Source organism: Apiospora kogelbergensis (genome assembly GCF_038363985.1).
Source record: "Apiospora kogelbergensis strain CBS 113332 chromosome Unknown utg000002l_segment0_segment0, whole genome shotgun sequence".
NCBI classification, from domain to species: domain Eukaryota; kingdom Fungi; phylum Ascomycota; class Sordariomycetes; order Amphisphaeriales; family Apiosporaceae; genus Apiospora; species Apiospora kogelbergensis.
Window position 1 is genome coordinate 927,992 of NW_027117419.1, and position 16,210 is coordinate 944,201.

Consider the following 16,210-nt stretch of genomic DNA (forward strand, 5'->3'; position numbering starts at 1 on the left):
AAGGGAACTCGTCTACTACAACGTCGAGTATCTCAACTGCTTCCACTTCTTCTTATTTATAACTAAATGCTGAGAAGGTCCTTCAGTAATGCTTAGCCTAGCAGATAGACACTTTTCATGCTGCACCGTAGAGTCGCCAGTTCAGGTCCTCGTATACCTCAGACGGTGACGGCTTTCTCTTTCTATTCTTCCGAAGCATGTCTCTGAATTTCTGTGTCGCCGTTTCAATCTTGGTATTGTGAAGATCGCTTAACTCCAGTTCTTTACTCGGTGTACTCGCCACCAAATGCATGTCTGACGAGTCGCAGGCGTCGTCACGTCCTTGAGACAACCCATATCTTTGGTAACCAAAACTTGTGCCCTTAAGCTTGGAGGCCAGCTGCTTCTCATCAAGTTGATCCAATCCAGTACCTTTTGTGTCATTAATGGCCCTGGAGAGTTCCATGACTGATCGCTTGGTTGACGTCGTGAAAATGAGCTTCTTCCTCAAGATTCGACTGGATGCGAGCAATAAACCGTAGGATATTGCACAACACGCCATCCATGCAGACTCAAGGTAGAGCCCGAGACTGGTGAGATAGGACGAGAAGCCCCACACAATACCAGGCACCGCTCTGCAAACCGCCCTTCTCTTCGACAATAGTTCCACAGATATCGGGTTTCCCTTGTAACATACGCAGTTGCCCAGATCCGTGAATGCGGACGGGCTATAGCAACTGTGGCCGACGTCAAGAAAAGGCGCGTCTAGCTTAATGGCCGTGTTGTTAATCCATATGGTTGAGTTGTACGGCAGGAGCCGTAAAGTATCACTGCCGACCGGTGTCGAATCATTGCGCGCAAATATGTCCCAAGGTTCTTTGCCTAGGCCTGTCTCATTGAATGAAGTCACCCTTAGATCGGTCCCCTGGATAGTGTCGTCTATGGAGTAATACTGTGGCAACTTAATCGAAAGCGCAAGCCCAGGAAATTCGAATGGAACATGATCTATCTCGTTCTTGTCATTCTTGTTGCATTTTTCGATCTTCTTGAACATGTTTTCCCACCATGAGGCAGGCCAGAACGTTTGTGTGTAGGGCAAGGACTGAACTGCGACGGGGGTTGCGGGGGTATCCTCCGTTACTTGGCGTGGAAGTTGTCCGCTAACAGCCATCCGCAAAGTCTGAGCTGTGAGGGCATCTGAGCACTATAAGTATTTCCAGATTTGGGTACGGGATAAGGAAGTAATGACACTCACAGTCGCGTATGCTCCTGAAGTTGAGCGAACTGTTACCCAAACTATTTGCATCACCTGTCGCGGCCAGATAGTCCCAGACAGTCGTAGGCGTACTATTATCACGCCATCCACTAGCCGCTAAACGCAGTATCTTATTTTGGAAACATATGTGGGAAGTTAAATTATTCTTCGTGTGGTCGATGGCTGTGAAACTCTTCGTGAAGCTGCCCACATCTGCAAAGCTTGGTCCAGTCTCGACCAAGCGGTTATTCTGTCCAAGTCGGGAACCGTCCAACTCCCAGCACAAAGTCAAGTCCGGGGAGTTGAGGCCAACGATATCGGCGTTTGGCATTGGGTAGAAGTTTTGGGACAGACTGACGTACCCAGTGGCGGCGCTCCATATGACCGAAAAAAGAAGAGTGTATCCGAGTGTGAAGATTATCATGCATGTGCATAGGAAGGTCGTAATACTCCTTTGTCGGAATATGGATTTAATTAGGGCCCAAAGTGTCTCGAATGAAGTCCGAGAGAAAGACAGGACTATATAAAAGTCGCTGGTCACTGCGTAATGCTCCATCAACACCACTAGCAAGGGATACAAGACGTAACGGTAGAGAATCCAGCCATGCAGGAATCGGCCTCCCTGGCCAATGACAGTATCCCATGCGATGTCAATAGACTTGGCCTGGGCGAAGGTAAATCTTCCGAAAGTCAGATCCAAAGCGAATTTCTGCTCAGCGGGATCGCTTTTGTCGTCATCGTTGCAAAGAAGTTCGAAGATGGCAGGGACCTCAGTAGGCCCCGAGTGCCGAGAGCGTAGAATCGTAGCCCCGGCAACACACCCGATGCATCCAAGAATGAATATAACTCCAGGAATTACAAGTCGCCATCCTGAAACTTTCTGTGCTGATGGGCCGGCTGGGTTGCTGTCTTTTCCTCTGCTGCTGTGAATGGATGATGCGGAGTCTCTGTCCACAGTGAGATCAATGCTGCTTCGCAAACAATCAGTCGAAGCGTTTCGCGGGGATGCCTCAGTATCAGCCATGGTGACTTGATTCTGGTTCTTGGGGAAATTGTTACAAGAGGCACCCGCAAACGGAAACCCTCAACATGTTTTACGATCTTCTTCAGTCTGAATAAAAGCCTTAGGACAATTTGATGGCTGTGGTTCTTGGCAAGCCACAACAGGTAATTGTACTACCCAACAGAACCATTTATAGTATGAATACGATGAATAAATGGTGGAGCAGCGCCAAACCCAGAGGCATGGTTGGATGGGCACCCGCTGATGCAAGCCAGCCGCAGAGGCGTAGTAGTAAGGTGACGTATCACGCATGGGCGAAGCCGGGTGGGAGTTCCATGTAGGCCAGACAGAGCTGAGGGACACTGCGCAGGTAGCCTGGTTCTGTGTGACACTATCCGTCTGACGTCAGACGGCAGCCCACGGGAAGTAGCAGCCACAACTGGGACCAATTGTCTGAAAATATCGGCAGCTAATGTTTATTCTTGGCGTCGATGTAGTCTCCTACGTAATATGCCGAAATAAGGAGGTGAAAATGGAAGAAATAAGAAAGTCAGACGGCTGGTATGCCGGCGCCACTTGCTATATTGACAGCGAATGTACATGGTAATCATGTACGGATACCTAGTGTGATATATGTTTGCTGATGGTTCTCCAAGAAGGGTCTGCTCAGCCAAAGGCTGTGGCTCAGTGATCCAGCCTCCTATTAGATGCATTTGATGAAAAATGCCTTCTCTAAAACACAACAGAACAAATTCTCGGTTTCTGCCTTGCGTCAATAGCGATTACGAGTATATGAAGGGGCTATCCCGATACTGGAAAATGACTACCCGACAACCCACCTTCATCATTGTAACCAGTTCAATCTCGAATTAACCAGATGTGGAACAAGTTTTCACTCGTCTCAGCTCTGCACCTCGCAGGGGTCGCAGCGACCCCCCTATTGGAGATAGAACCACGGGCTCAGGGTGATGCCTGCACCACGTTGGACCAGACCATTCGGTCCCAAAAAGCAGGTAGCAATGGGATCATCGTTCCCGGCCAGCTGGCGCAGAACTGCCTGACCGCACTTCCCTTCGACGCGAACCTGGCCGGGTAATTCCTCACCGAGCTACGCAAGTACATCCAGTTCCAATCTACCCTCGAGTCCCTCAAGGCGCCCCCGAAGGGCTACCTGTACCCAGCGGTCGACATCCTGGGCGGGTTGGACAAGATCGCCCAGACCAAGTTCTCGAGCCAGTACGACTTCGACAACGCCATTCAAAGTTTGGTTTCATCGGCCAACGACGGGCACTTCTCCGTCGGCTTGTGCTCGACGAGTCTCTTTGGCTTCTCTCGCGATGGCGTGCTCATATCGGCGTCCACCGACGGTCTAGCCGTGCCCGCGATCTACATGTATCACGACGGGCCCTTTATCAGCTCCAAGACAATCAAGGTGTCGCCGGTGACAACCATCAACGGGCAGAAGGCCAATGACTACCTCAACACCCTCTCCAAGAGCCAGAGTAGCCAAGATCCCGACGCAAACTGGAACTCGCTCTTCCCCTCGCAGGCCAGGCTGGCCCGTGGCGATAACAAATCCTACAATGGGGCCTTCGCCAACAGCCGCTTGTGGCCGGGGGCAATAGTACTGTGCTCGGCTTTGCCAACGGCACCAAGGTAACACTAGACACGCTCGCATCGTATTACGCAGGAAACAGCTTGGCGGCAAATACAGCCGCTGGCGTCTTTTCGACCTTCTGTACGAGGCAGTCCAAGACGACGAAACGCGACGTACGTCCCGAGGGTGACACCCTGCCGCCCCAATTCTGGTATACCACTGGGGCCCTCTTCGACGACCACGACGAAAATGGAGACAACGACAGTGGCAATGAAAAGATTCGCCCCCGGCGAAGTCGGTCCCCAACAATTACCCGAGGCCGGAAATCAGCGACCCATACAATCAGATCTTGGGATTCAACCTCGACGCCACGACGGCTGTCATGGCCATCACGACCTTCAACCAGGACGATGATTTGCCCAAAGACCAATCGAAAGTCTTTGCTGACACGGCGACTAAGCTGGTGTCTGACGCCATCAAGTCCGGCCGCAAGCGCTTGATCATCGATGTGTCAGGCAACCCCGGCGGCGTAATCCACCGGGCCTTCGATCTGTTCCGCCTCTTTTTCCCCGACAAGCTGCCCTACTCAGCGACCCGATTCCGCCGCAACGACGCCGTCGACAACGTGGCCCGCATTCGAGGTTCCCTAAGCGCGCAGGACGCCGGTTTGGCTGGTCCCTTTGCTTGGCGGGGGCAGGTCGCGCCCGACCAGAAAACCCGCTTCACGTCGGTAGACGACCTCCTTGGCAACGGCGCCCTCGAGCTCGGTGTGTCCGTCTCATCGCTCTTCGCCAACTTCGACTACTCTGTCTGGTCGCAGACCAACAGGCCCATCCGCGGCTTCGGCGCCGTCAAACAGAACCCCACGACGCCGCCGTACGACGCGCTCGATATCCTGATCGTGGGCGACGGTTTCTGCGCGTCGACCTGCACGACCTTTGTCAACCTCATGACCAACGTGGGCGGCGTGCGCACCGTGGCCTTCGGTGGGCGACCCGCGACGGGCCCCATGCAGATCATGGGCGGAGTGCGCGGCGCGCAATACTACGCCTTCGACACGATCCAGGCCTGCGTGAACGATTCCACCGCGATGCTCCAAAGGCAGCCGAGCCTCCTGACCAAGGACCAGCTGGCCAAGTACCAGGCGAGCGTGCCGCTCCCGCTGGCCGATTTCCCGCTCCCGCTGAAGGGCGGCGTCAACTTCCGCAACGCGTACCAGGAGGGCGACGACGACACGCCGCTGCAGTTCGCGTACCAGGCCGCAGACTGCCGCCTGTTCTACACGTACGACAACATCAACAGCCCCCAGACCATGTGGCAGGCTGCGGCCGACGCCGTCTGGGGCGACAAGGGCTGCGTGGACGGGTCCAAGGGCGCCCCGGGCTCGCGCGAATACAGCTCGACGCACCCCAACCAGAGCAGGGGCGGGAGTGACGATAAGAAGAAGAATGTGGCTGAGGGCCAATACGTCCAGTGAGCACTTGGGATGGCGATGCCCATTCTGGCGGTAACCTGGTCGTTGCTGTAAGACTTCTCGCTTCTGCTGGGCTCCGCCCGGCCCCTCCTCCTTCCGCTCCCCCGCCGAGTCCTGAGCCGCCGGCGTTGGAAACGCTGTCGGGGTAGGAGGAAAGGACCCGCAGTGTCATCCTGGAGCCGGCCACGGCGGCCGCGCCCGCGTTTGCACACCTATTGTAGCAGGGGCGGTGCGGCTGCGTGCATGCAGCTAGGGTATAAAAGGCACATCAGCTGCTGGACAGCCTTCAGTCAGATCTTCATCGAATACACACTCTTTTGATCTTCTCTTCTAGGCCCTGGTGGCCCGCCGTACCAGGTGTTTTCACTATGCCAGACCGTGGACCAGCTTGAGGGTGCGTGTTGCTGTGGGTAAATCGAGAATGGTTCCTCATACCATGTCCCGAAGAACATGCCTAATATCCAGGAACTACTTTTCGTGCTTCTGACTCGACCTTCTCCAACAGTGAACTGTAACTCTCAAAAGCAGAGGATCGAGTCATCACCAGGCTTGCCCTCCCCCCTCATCAAGTCCATGATGCACGTACCCACTCAGTGTTGAACACGCGTCGACCAAGATCAACAAATAATTGCCACTGTTGTCTCAGGTCTTACTTGTGTAGTCTTGTGATAGCCGTGCTCGATCGCCGGTTTCTTTCGCCGCTTCGTGTCAATCTTGAAGGCTTTCACACCCGGTGCACCCGATCACATAGGCTTCTGCGAGTGTCGTAAACGCATAAACGCGTACATGTCACTGAGAGGAAGAATAGCCTACACCCATTGTGCCCATGATCGGCGCAGTTGAAGCGCATGACAGTTTTGATAGCGTCGTGCGAACTTTATTTCGTTGTTTAAACGTCAACAATTGTAATAGTCTGTATGCAAATGTTGTTCGTGATACTACAAACGTCATCGATGTATACGATTGCAACAGCGGATTAATTGCCGGCAATTGTAAGCAAGCCAATAGGGGATGATGGAAGAACCGGAGTTGGGTGCGTGCCTTACGAAGAGCACATAGAGCACTACAGCACAGTCAGCATATAGTCTCACATTGTCATGCCTATCCACACTATCTATTCTAAGTGGTCGAAGTTACGAGGTGCATGGATACACACCACTTGGAATGGGGCAAATTGGCCAGGACTATGCCGATCCAAGCTGACTTCGGCAGCAAGCATGCCTTCCATGAAAACCCCTTTTTCACGAGAATGCCTTCTCACGAGAGAGCGGGCAGATGGCTTCAACGTTGTGGTTGGAAGACTTCTGACACCGAACCCTTGTCCCCGGAGATCTTAGCGGAAATTTGTAGGCTGGTGTTCGCAAACTCCTTCATAAGCTTTGGTACGCCTGTCCGGAGAAAACACAGCTAGCTTGCGTAGTGAGTGCGCCTTTGTGCACCTTGGAGACTCGCTGGAGCAATATATAAACCTGACTATCAGGGCCTTCAGTGTCCCAAAAAGTCTCTCACCATCCTCATCCAACTCCCCAGTCCTAGCTCACAGTACCAGTCAAACAAACTCCAAAACACCACCGCAAACATGCAGTTCACCGTCGCCACTCTTGCTGCCTTCATTGGCCTCGCCATGTCCGTCGCCCTCCCCGAGACCGCGGCCGCTGGCGTCAAGGAGTCCAGCCTCGTCCAGCGACTGGAACACGGCGGTGCCCAAATCTTCGGACGCTCGATCCCCTGCGCCTCCAACGACCCAGGCCAGTGCTGCGCCGTAAGTTTGCCTTCCATTCCTCTCTATTACTTCTCCCCGGGCGGTAAAGGAGACGGATGAACACCTCCGCTGTGATGCCGTTTCTTATAACAACGCTGATGATGGTAATACCTTGTACAGTGCCGCGGAGGCTACGGTACCTGCGTCAACAACGTTTGCTACTGCCAGGGTGGCGACTGCTAAATTCGTTCGCGTGCAATGATTCAACTTCGCGACAGACAACAGGGCACCGCCAATCGTTTGTCGACAGTTGGCTTCGTTGGAAAGGGAAAGAATGAGAAACACTGACTAGTGTTCTGCTATCATTTACGAGGCGGGGGAGAGTATCTGATAGCGATTTTGGAGGAAGGGTCCCCTCCAAAGGGGGGTCCAAACGGTCTTTACCATAGCAAACCCCAGACTGGCCAAGTCATGAATGCATTCGATCGATCACAATACTTGCCCGTATTGCCTTGACTTCAGTTATGTGATATTACGATACTGCCCATTCAACATCAAGAAGAAGTCTATGATGTATGGCCACGGATTCTCCAGTACCTTCCCGTAGAAACAACCAATCACAATGTTTGCATGCGAACCCGGCGCCGGTCTATGTTTTGGCACCGACTGGAAGGCGACGCCCTTAGCGACCCCTTCTTAGTCCTCCAGTCGGGGTCCTGGCATTGACCATGTTAATGTTCTCAATGCTTCGAGCGCCACAATCGACGGCTATGCTTGGGCGAAGTAGTCTAGCGAAGAGATCCGGCCAAACGGTCGAGAGCGAGAAAGAATTACCCTCATTCTGGAAACCATCCTGTCTCGTGAAAGACCGTGACTGTAGCACCTACTACGGCCTATGCCACGCCGTGGTATTTGGAGTACACCATTAACACGTCCCCCATTTCACGGATTTACCACGGCCGAACTGAGCGAGGCCGTATTCAGGGCGATAGCCCGGGCCCTAACTCCGTCACTCAGGATAGCGCCATAGTGTCCCATCGTCACATGGGGGTGTAGGTCAGGACGGCTGGGAACAACGTAAATTGCAATAAAACTTATAGTAGCTTATAAACAACGGGGTTTAAAATTAAGAAGACAGGATAATGCATAGAGTCCGACTTCCAATAACATGCCACCGCAGGCATTGCTAGACAGGGTCAGCAAAGGGTAAAAGATGCTAAGGGATATCAGAAGCGATCTGGAGAGAAGTCGCCATATTACGACCTGATTCGTAACTATTCCACAAACGTTAGTACCGTTTCAGTCAACTCTCTTGTTTCCTTATATTTTAGCGATTTGTTCAGTTAAGTCTAGAGCTGCGCCATAGAGCCCAACGCTCCTCTCGAGCCTAAATCTTTGGTCCTGCGACGCTTTTTGTATTGACGAACAAGCGCAAACAAGCCTTTCAGGGGCAGGGTCTTTGAGTTTACCTCTAGGCAAGTACCGATAAGGGCAACCCGAAGTTTGGGCACCATCACCACTAGTCTTTTGCTCTTGGACGTCTAGCCTTGCATTTAGGGGAAACACGAAACGGACTATCGACCCCAGGACAGGTTATATAACTTGATACAGTGGAATGAATCAGTAAATACCACTCAACCAGACTTTAGAGATATATCCTTATTTTCTTCATTCCTTTCACGCTATTTTCTCTAGCTAGAGGCGAGTGGGATAGAGACGAGGAATTAAAAGCCACATTCAGGGGTAATTGGCCAAGCCACGTTGGAGGTATCTCCTTGTTTATTCAACCCTCTCCTTCAGGGCTCTCACTGCTCGGGACTGACCTAACCCTTCACAAGCGACCGCTCTGGTGAGAATTAGCGTTAAAGTGAGATAAGGAGGCCGTCAAGATACCACCCCTATTAATAATATGCCGGCTGTGGCTAATATTGGGGAACATACTTCGGGCTAGCCCCTAAGCCACGGGTTGCATGAGGCGATGCCCTAGAATCAGCCATAAAATGGGATGCAATATAAACAAAGGTATTTCATGGATTTGTGCTCATGAGCTGAATCACGAACACCAAACCGAAGGCATTTTCAACATCACAGTTGGGTGAGGGCTTGACAATGCCTCAGACGATTGTCAATGCATTTTAATTTAACGGCAAAGCCATAACAGCCTTCTGGCTATACCTGCGTTAATGGGCTCATACCCTGTGTTCTTATACTCCTTCATAACAGCTAAAATCACACCTCATGTGTCTTTCAATCTGCCCCAGTAACAACATGCTCTCTAAGCACTTCTGCCTCATACCAGTCTAGGCTGGCCCATCGTCAAGCAGCTCCCCTTCATCGAGCAATCCCAGGGCCTGGCGCCTCGTGGGGGCATTGGGTTCAAAGTACGGCTTCTCAGCCAAAGCCGTAACACGAGTCCCATGCCTGGGGTACTTGCCGCCATAGTCCCAGCTCGCATTGTGGATGGTGATCCTACGTTTCAATTAGCATATGTACGTAGAAGGTGGTCATCGTGATTAATAATTTGGTAAAGGGGGATGGAAAATGATGCGAGGACTTTACCTGTTGTCCCAAAGAGCGCTGGTGCCCGGAGTCCACTTGAACCTCAGCTGGATGTCGACGTTCGTCTCGTAGACGTCGTACAGGTAGTTGAGGATGGCGTCGCTCTCGCCGCGGTCGAGCCCGACGATGCGGTCCGTCATGGCGCGGTTGACGAACAGCGACTTCCAGCCCGTGGCGGGGTGGACGCGGACGAGCGGGTGGACGCGCTCGACGTACTTGGGGCCCGCCTCGGGGTGGTCCCGGTCGAGGTACGGGTGCGCTGAGCGGTAGACGGCCAGCTTGCCGTCGATGATCTGCCGGAACCCCGGCGACAGCTTCTCGTATGCTGAGTACCCGCTCGCCCACAGCGTGTCCCCGCCCACCGGCGGCACCGTGTCGTTGTGCAGGTGCGTGATCCCCGCCGGCTGCAGCTCGTGCACCAGGTCCGTGTGCCACCGCGACGCCCCGCCCGGGTTCCGGAAGTCGGCCTTGCGCTCCGTGGCTTGCAGGTCCGGCCAGATAACGGAGACGCCAGGCTCGCCGGGCACCTGGGGTACTTGAGGCTATGAAAGGTCGCGTGTCAGTAATAATCAAGGGAGAGGCAGCCTTGGAAAAGCACGCAGCTCATCAGACAGGGCGGTAGCTACGCACATGCACCTCGACTACACCGTAGTGCTTCCCTAGCTCATGCTGCTGGTGAGGCGAGATGTCTTGGTTGCGGAAGAAGACGACACTCCGCTCGGCAATGAGAAGGGCCAGTTCATCCTTCTGCTGGTCCGTCAGATCCTTGAGCTGCAGACCCTCGATTTCGGTGCCAATATGCGTCGTCAGATCAGTAACCTTGGTGGCAGCGGACAGCAGGGCGCTCTTGGACTTGTCCGCGCGCGCGCCGGCATCCTTGTGCTCCCAGGGCTCGCTGCGAATCTTGAGGACGTCCTGCACATAGAGCGGTCGGGAGGGCCGATAGGGATAGCCGTTGGATAGATCCACGCCCCCTTTCTTGAAACGAGCCAGGGTCGTCTCGGGGAGACCAAGAGTGTCTTTGATTGGCTCCGCGACGTCCACAATGTAGTCTGCAATAGGGGCAGGGGCCATCTTAAATAAGGATAATCACAAAGTCTTGGATGGACAGAGACGACAATCGAAATATCAGCGCTGCATGTTAAGCTATATAGCCAATATCTGATTTCTTTTACAGTGACCAAGGTTCGGTTTTACCCTTAGGATATATAGAAGTAATATAATGGACTTGACCGAGGGCAAAGGTTTCCTCTAGAGCCACAAACGGGCGGTGTTCTTTTCGCCAAATGCATTTGTAATACATAACACACCTGACGAGATGTCTCCTCTTCTTGACCCCAAACTTTGATCAATCGGATCTGCGAGAGTCTCGCTCCTAGAGGACCAGATCTCTTCGCGCCAGGGCTTGGTAATTCCCCTCTTCTCAAGTATCATAATGTGCCACGAATACTGCACACTGATAAGGAAAGCTCCAAATGAATGACAGTATGTCACTTCTCATTGGCTCGAACTGCCAATTCGTGATATGCGACGTCGATGATGCGAACTTGATTCGTTATTTCCGGGGTGGCTGCTGATAATGTGCCAAGTTAATACCCGTGCTTGGTGATGCATGGCGTGATTGGGGTTAATATTGGTGTCATTACAATTATCTCCGCACGCCATGCACGGTCAACAACACTCGATGGCGGACCACATGGGATAACGACAAATAGCAAAGCAATGACGGCAGAAATGAACCTCTGCTGCGTGATTCCAAAAACACTGCTGAGAAATCAACCCGGCGTTGGCTACATCATCATCTCCCAAAAGGGGGGTTCTACGGGGTTGTCCAAGCGGCTGCATTCCGACGAAATTTGAGCATATGTCCGTTGAACGTATCATTGGCTGTTACCCGCTTTGAATGAATGCCTGTTGAAAATATTCCACTGTAAATAACAGTTTAGGCGAGTCTCCGCGCAGAAAGCTATGCATGATGCGGGCGACTAGAGCAGGTGGCTGCTTGTTCAAGGGGTCAACAGCAGTAGCAACGCCCTTTATCATATTGCGTGATGTACCCTTGTGTGTTACGAGATCGTAGGGGCATCAGCCTGCAGATAGGAGAATCCATCATTGACTGACCGACCATGCTTGCACGGTGAAGTAGAATGGTAGAGATATAGGTCTCCGTGGAACGTATTCCCAGACCTTTATTACACCATAGGTTTTGCTAGATAATTCGAGCTCATATTCCATGTACTAGTCGGTCTGAATGACCCTCGCTGGTGATAATGACTTCAGAAAATGGCCCCTCGGTTCTGGCGGACACCAAGGTGGCTATTGGGTCCGCAGACTCGACTCGGGGAAGCGACACCAACTCAGACTCAGTCCCAGTGGTTTCCAAACAGGTAAAGAAAACATGGCGTTCTTACCTGTGGGACACCTTCGACAAATCCCCCGAGGAGCGTCGTTTCTTGAACAAGCTCGACGCTGTCATTCTCACACTTGCGTCTCTCGGTTACTTCATCAAGTATCTCGACCAGGTGAACATCAGCAGCGCCTTTGTCAGCGGGATGAAGGAAGACCTGGATCTCTATGGGAATCAGCTGAACTACATGACCATGTGTTGGACTGTGGGATATGTGATCGGCGAAATACCTAGGTGAGTCCCAGGTCCCTTGCACAGTCAAAAGACACTGTGAGTGGTGCAGACTCTGACCTATATACCCTTACCAGTAACATGCTCCTAACTCGAATCCGTCCCTCCATCTGGATCCCGGCTTGCGAGGTCACCTGGTCCGTCCTGACCATCCTCCTGACGCAGTGCTCCAACGCGACGCAGATATACGTGCTGCGCTTCTTCATCGGGCTGGCCGAGTCCGGGTTCTACCCGGGCATGCAGTACGTGATCGGGTCCTGGTACCGGAAAGATGAACTGGCGAAGCGGTCCTGCATCTTCCACGCCTGCGGCTCCATCGGCTCCATGTTCTCGGGCTACCTGATGGCGGCCGTGTACCGGCTGGACGGTGTGAACGGCTACCACGGCTGGCAGTGGCTGTTCATCATCAACACGGTCATCTCGCTGCCCATCGCCATCCTGGGCTTCTTCCTCATGCCCGACGTGCCCGACGTGACGCGCGCCTTCTGGCTGACCGAAGCGGAGAAGGATCTAGCCCGGACCCGCATGCGGCACGAAGGCCGCGTCGGCCGCGGCCACGGCGGCTCCTACAGCAAGGCCACTTTCAAGAAGATCTTCACGTCGTGGCACGTCTACGCCCTGACGCTGCTGTACGTCTTCTTCAACAACGGGTCCGGCTACGGCAGCCAGCCGGCCTTCCAGCTCTGGCTCAAGTCGGAGGGCTACAGCGTGGCCGCCGTCAACTCGTACCCGACCATCGCGGCGGCCGTGGCCGTCGTCTTCACGCTCGTCTACGCCTGGTCCTCGGACGCCGTGTTCCGGGGCGCGCGCTGGCCGCCCATCGTGTTCGCGGGGACGGTGCTCATCGTGCTGAACTCGAGCCTGGCCGCCTGGGACATCCCGCCGGGCTGGAAGTGGGCGTGCTACGTGCTGGGCACCATGGGCGGCGGCATCTCGGGGCTCACCTTCGCGTGGGCCCACGAGATCTGCAGCGACGACAACGAGGAGCGCGCCTTCGTCGTCGCGGCCATGAACGAGATGGCCTACGTCGTGCAGGCTTGGCTGCCGCTCATCATCTGGCAGCAGGTCGAGGCGCCGCGCTACCGCAAGGGCTTTGTCACGACCGTGTTCCTGAACGTGGGTGAGATCGGCATGGCTTTCCTTATCCGGTTCTTGCACCACCGTGAGGTTGCGCAGAAAGTAAGGGCTGCCTCGATAGATACTTAGACTGAGATAAAGGACTATGCACATGGTTTTACTACTGAGCTACAATGGCATGTGGCTTCGAGAGGCTGCGATGATAAATCGGACAACCTAAGCTTACTACATCGGATAATGGTGGCAGTGTTACGACAATAAAATAGTGTACAGGAATAACTTAACGTTGTCCGGTTTATTTCTGCCGCCTCTGAGCTGAATCTCATAGTGCTTATTATCCCCCTACAAACCCCGCTCTGTCCAGAATAGTCTTGCATTTCTCAACATACATAATTATGTCCACGACTATCAATAGCGACCCTACCTTGGCGAAACCTAGGAGCTGCCGCTGCAATGCCCTTACGGTGGCAGCGCTTTGTCAGGAGGAGCCCGTCCTTATAGCCGACGACTTGGCCGTGCTCGAAGAGTCGGCCAATCGAGGAGACGGTCCATGCCAATTTTGCCGGGTCTGCCTGGCGGCCATGACGAAGCAGTATGGGGAAAAGCAGGTGAGGAAGTGGGTGGACCATTCAATCGAAATGAGGAAGCGTGGTGATTCTTTTTATCGCGTTACGGCCGTGGGGAATTTCAATTTCCTGAAAGAAGTCCCGTCCGTAGACGGTTTGCTGCCAAAGTCAAGGGAGTCAAGTCATTGGAAACTCGATATCCCCAACTCCTTGGGCATTCTTGCCGGTTCAGTGATGAGTCCCTTGAGTGTTTTTGCGTAAGTCTTATTCCTTGTCCCTGTATATACACACCTGACTTAACCGTGCAGTCTGCCGCATTCCAAGGGCGCGTCGTACATAGAAGAGCGTTGCTCGACGATAGAGAGCGACCCTGACCAGAAGGCACGCCAAGAATTGACAGAGAGATGGACACACGAGTGCAGCACATCGCACGACTTGTGCGCCTCCCTTTCATCTGAACGCACCGGGATGCCGACACGGGTGATTGATCTGGCAGATGGCCCGAGTCCTCGACTGGTCAATACATCTGGCAGACAGGGAAAGTACATGGCCCTTTCTTACTGCTGGGGCCCCCAGAGTGATGATCTCCTGATGCTTACGCACGAAACCATGTCCATCCTTCTAGACGCAGGCATTAAGGAGAGTCGCTTTGCACAAACCCATCAAGATGCCTTCGAGGTGGCACGATCTGTCGGCATTCGATACGTATGGATTGACGCCCTATGCATCATCCAACGTGACGGCGAGGACTGGGAGCACGAGTCAAAGAGGATGGCCCAAGTATATGGCAACGCCTTTTTAACACTCGTGGCCGGAAGTTCTTCCGATTCTCGAGCAGGGTTTCTCAAGGACCGGTCCAGCGCGGTCAAGCCGTGTCCTTTGCCTTTGGATTCCAGCAATTCAGAGCCTTTCCTCTATGCTCTCCCACCGCGCCCCTCCACGGAAGGCCCAACGCGCACAAGGGGTTGGTGTTTCCAGGAGAGCATGCTTAGCCGACGGACACTGATCTTTGGCACCGACTTGATCATGTTCCAGTGTCCAACAGGTGAGCGCCTCGAGCACACTGAGAACAGGCCAATGGACGGCGTGATGCTCGGGGACGTAAAAGCCGCATCTAGTTTCCGGCCAGAGATCCAGCTGCTAGGCAAGACTTCAGAAGAGCAGCAACAAATTGTGCTAGAGCACTGGTATATCATGCTGCGCCACTTCACCTCTCGCAGCTTGAGCAACCCGCACGATGTATTCGCCTCGCTGAGTTCCCTTGCCCAGTCCGTTGCTCCGTACCTAGGACAGTCTCGCTACTTGGCAGGGATCTGGGAAGTTGACATGGTTCGGGGACTCCTCTGGCGCCCATCGTTCCGCGAGAGTGAGCCAACGGCTCTGACCCGCCCCAGTCCGACAGCCTTCGCCCCACCGCCGGTGGTCAGGGCACCTTCGTGGTCCTGGGCCGCCGTGGAGGGAGCCATTGACCATCTAGACTACGAGCCCTTTTATATGCCTGGCATGACAGTTACTTCCTCCGGGGCCCCAGTCGGAGCGCGGATCAAGCAGTCCGTGTTCGCCACCAGGCCGGACTTCGTGCGAGTCAGCCCCGCCGTCCAGTCCCCATCCTTATGGTCTGACGACACATGCTGCGGGCCCGATGTGCTACACATGCCGGCTTGTGAGCTTCGGATACGAGGGTTCCTAACGATGGCCGCTGTCTCAGATCAACAAGTGAACCTTCGCAAATGGCGTCCTCAGGTCGACTGGCAGCCACCGGAGCACCGGGCTCCCACCAACATGTTTAACGGGAAAAGGTTCGTATTTGAGCCACAGCTCATGATTTATCAGCATGGACGGTATCTGCTGGGTGGCGAGAATCAAGACCGGAGCTTTGCTGTAGGGTTGTTCGACGTCAAGGATGAAGAGTGTCGGGGCGTCTGGTGTCTTCAGTTAACTGAAGTCGAGGGCCTTTTGCTCAGCGAAGTTAGGTCAGGGGAGGGAGAGAACAAGGATGTCAGGAGGTTTCGGCGGCTGGGACTGTTCTGGATAGAGAATGCCGATCTTTTCGGGCCAGAAAAGGTCGAGATCTGCTTGGTCTGAATAAGCAAATGCTGTAGACGATTATTTGAAGATAAGACCTCAGCTAATGGTAATTACTATAACTTTGGGTTCAGAACACTATTAGCCTCTTGTATCACAAAATTGTTCAGTGACGGCAGTGGAGAGCCTGTTAGGAACAGTCATATCAGTATTTCTTATGGCGAGGAACAATTTCACAAAGCCATAATTTTCACACCGGTCATCAAGCTTAGCCAAAGATTCTGGCCAGCCATTGCTTCTATGTGGATGTGAATCGGTCTGCATTGCTCTTAGCT

General features: G+C 53.6%; 6 protein-coding genes across 6 annotated transcripts; 4 read left to right on the forward strand and 2 right to left on the reverse strand.

The window, feature by feature from the left end:
- Window positions 1–115: 115 nt before the first annotated feature.
- PG998_003178 (uncharacterized protein) lies at window positions 116–2,258 on the reverse strand (the record flags this gene model as incomplete). Its single annotated transcript, XM_066869996.1, has 2 exons — window positions 116–1,176; window positions 1,235–2,258. The coding sequence occupies 2 exons, from the start codon at window positions 2,256–2,258 to the stop codon at window positions 116–118; spliced, it is 2,085 nt and encodes a 694-aa protein (XP_066733746.1).
- Window positions 2,259–3,056: 798 nt separating this feature from the next.
- On the forward strand, window positions 3,057–5,311 carry PG998_003179 (uncharacterized protein; the record flags this gene model as incomplete). The annotated part of the gene is made up of 4 exons (XM_066869997.1): window positions 3,057–3,086; window positions 3,364–3,861; window positions 3,935–4,007; window positions 4,113–5,311. 4 exons carry the CDS (start codon window positions 3,057–3,059, stop codon window positions 5,309–5,311), a joined length of 1,800 nt encoding a protein of 599 aa, XP_066733747.1.
- A 1,576-nt stretch (window positions 5,312–6,887) lies between these two features.
- Window positions 6,888–7,130, forward strand: PG998_003180 (uncharacterized protein; the record flags this gene model as incomplete). The annotated part of the gene is made up of 1 exon (XM_066869998.1): window positions 6,888–7,130. One exon carries the CDS (start codon window positions 6,888–6,890, stop codon window positions 7,128–7,130), a length of 243 nt encoding a protein of 80 aa, XP_066733748.1.
- Window positions 7,131–9,310: 2,180 nt separating this feature from the next.
- PG998_003181 (uncharacterized protein) lies at window positions 9,311–10,643 on the reverse strand (the record flags this gene model as incomplete). The annotated part of the gene is made up of 3 exons (XM_066869999.1): window positions 9,311–9,479; window positions 9,570–10,111; window positions 10,200–10,643. 3 exons carry the CDS (start codon window positions 10,641–10,643, stop codon window positions 9,311–9,313), a joined length of 1,155 nt encoding a protein of 384 aa, XP_066733749.1.
- Window positions 10,644–11,839: 1,196 nt separating this feature from the next.
- PG998_003182 (Pantothenate transporter liz1) lies at window positions 11,840–13,413 on the forward strand (the record flags this gene model as incomplete). The annotated part of the gene is made up of 2 exons (XM_066870000.1): window positions 11,840–12,210; window positions 12,285–13,413. 2 exons carry the CDS (start codon window positions 11,840–11,842, stop codon window positions 13,411–13,413), a joined length of 1,500 nt encoding a protein of 499 aa, XP_066733750.1.
- Window positions 13,414–13,679: 266 nt separating this feature from the next.
- Window positions 13,680–15,935, forward strand: PG998_003183 (uncharacterized protein; the record flags this gene model as incomplete). The annotated part of the gene is made up of 2 exons (XM_066870001.1): window positions 13,680–14,107; window positions 14,159–15,935. 2 exons carry the CDS (start codon window positions 13,680–13,682, stop codon window positions 15,933–15,935), a joined length of 2,205 nt encoding a protein of 734 aa, XP_066733751.1.
- Window positions 15,936–16,210: the final 275 nt, after the last annotated feature.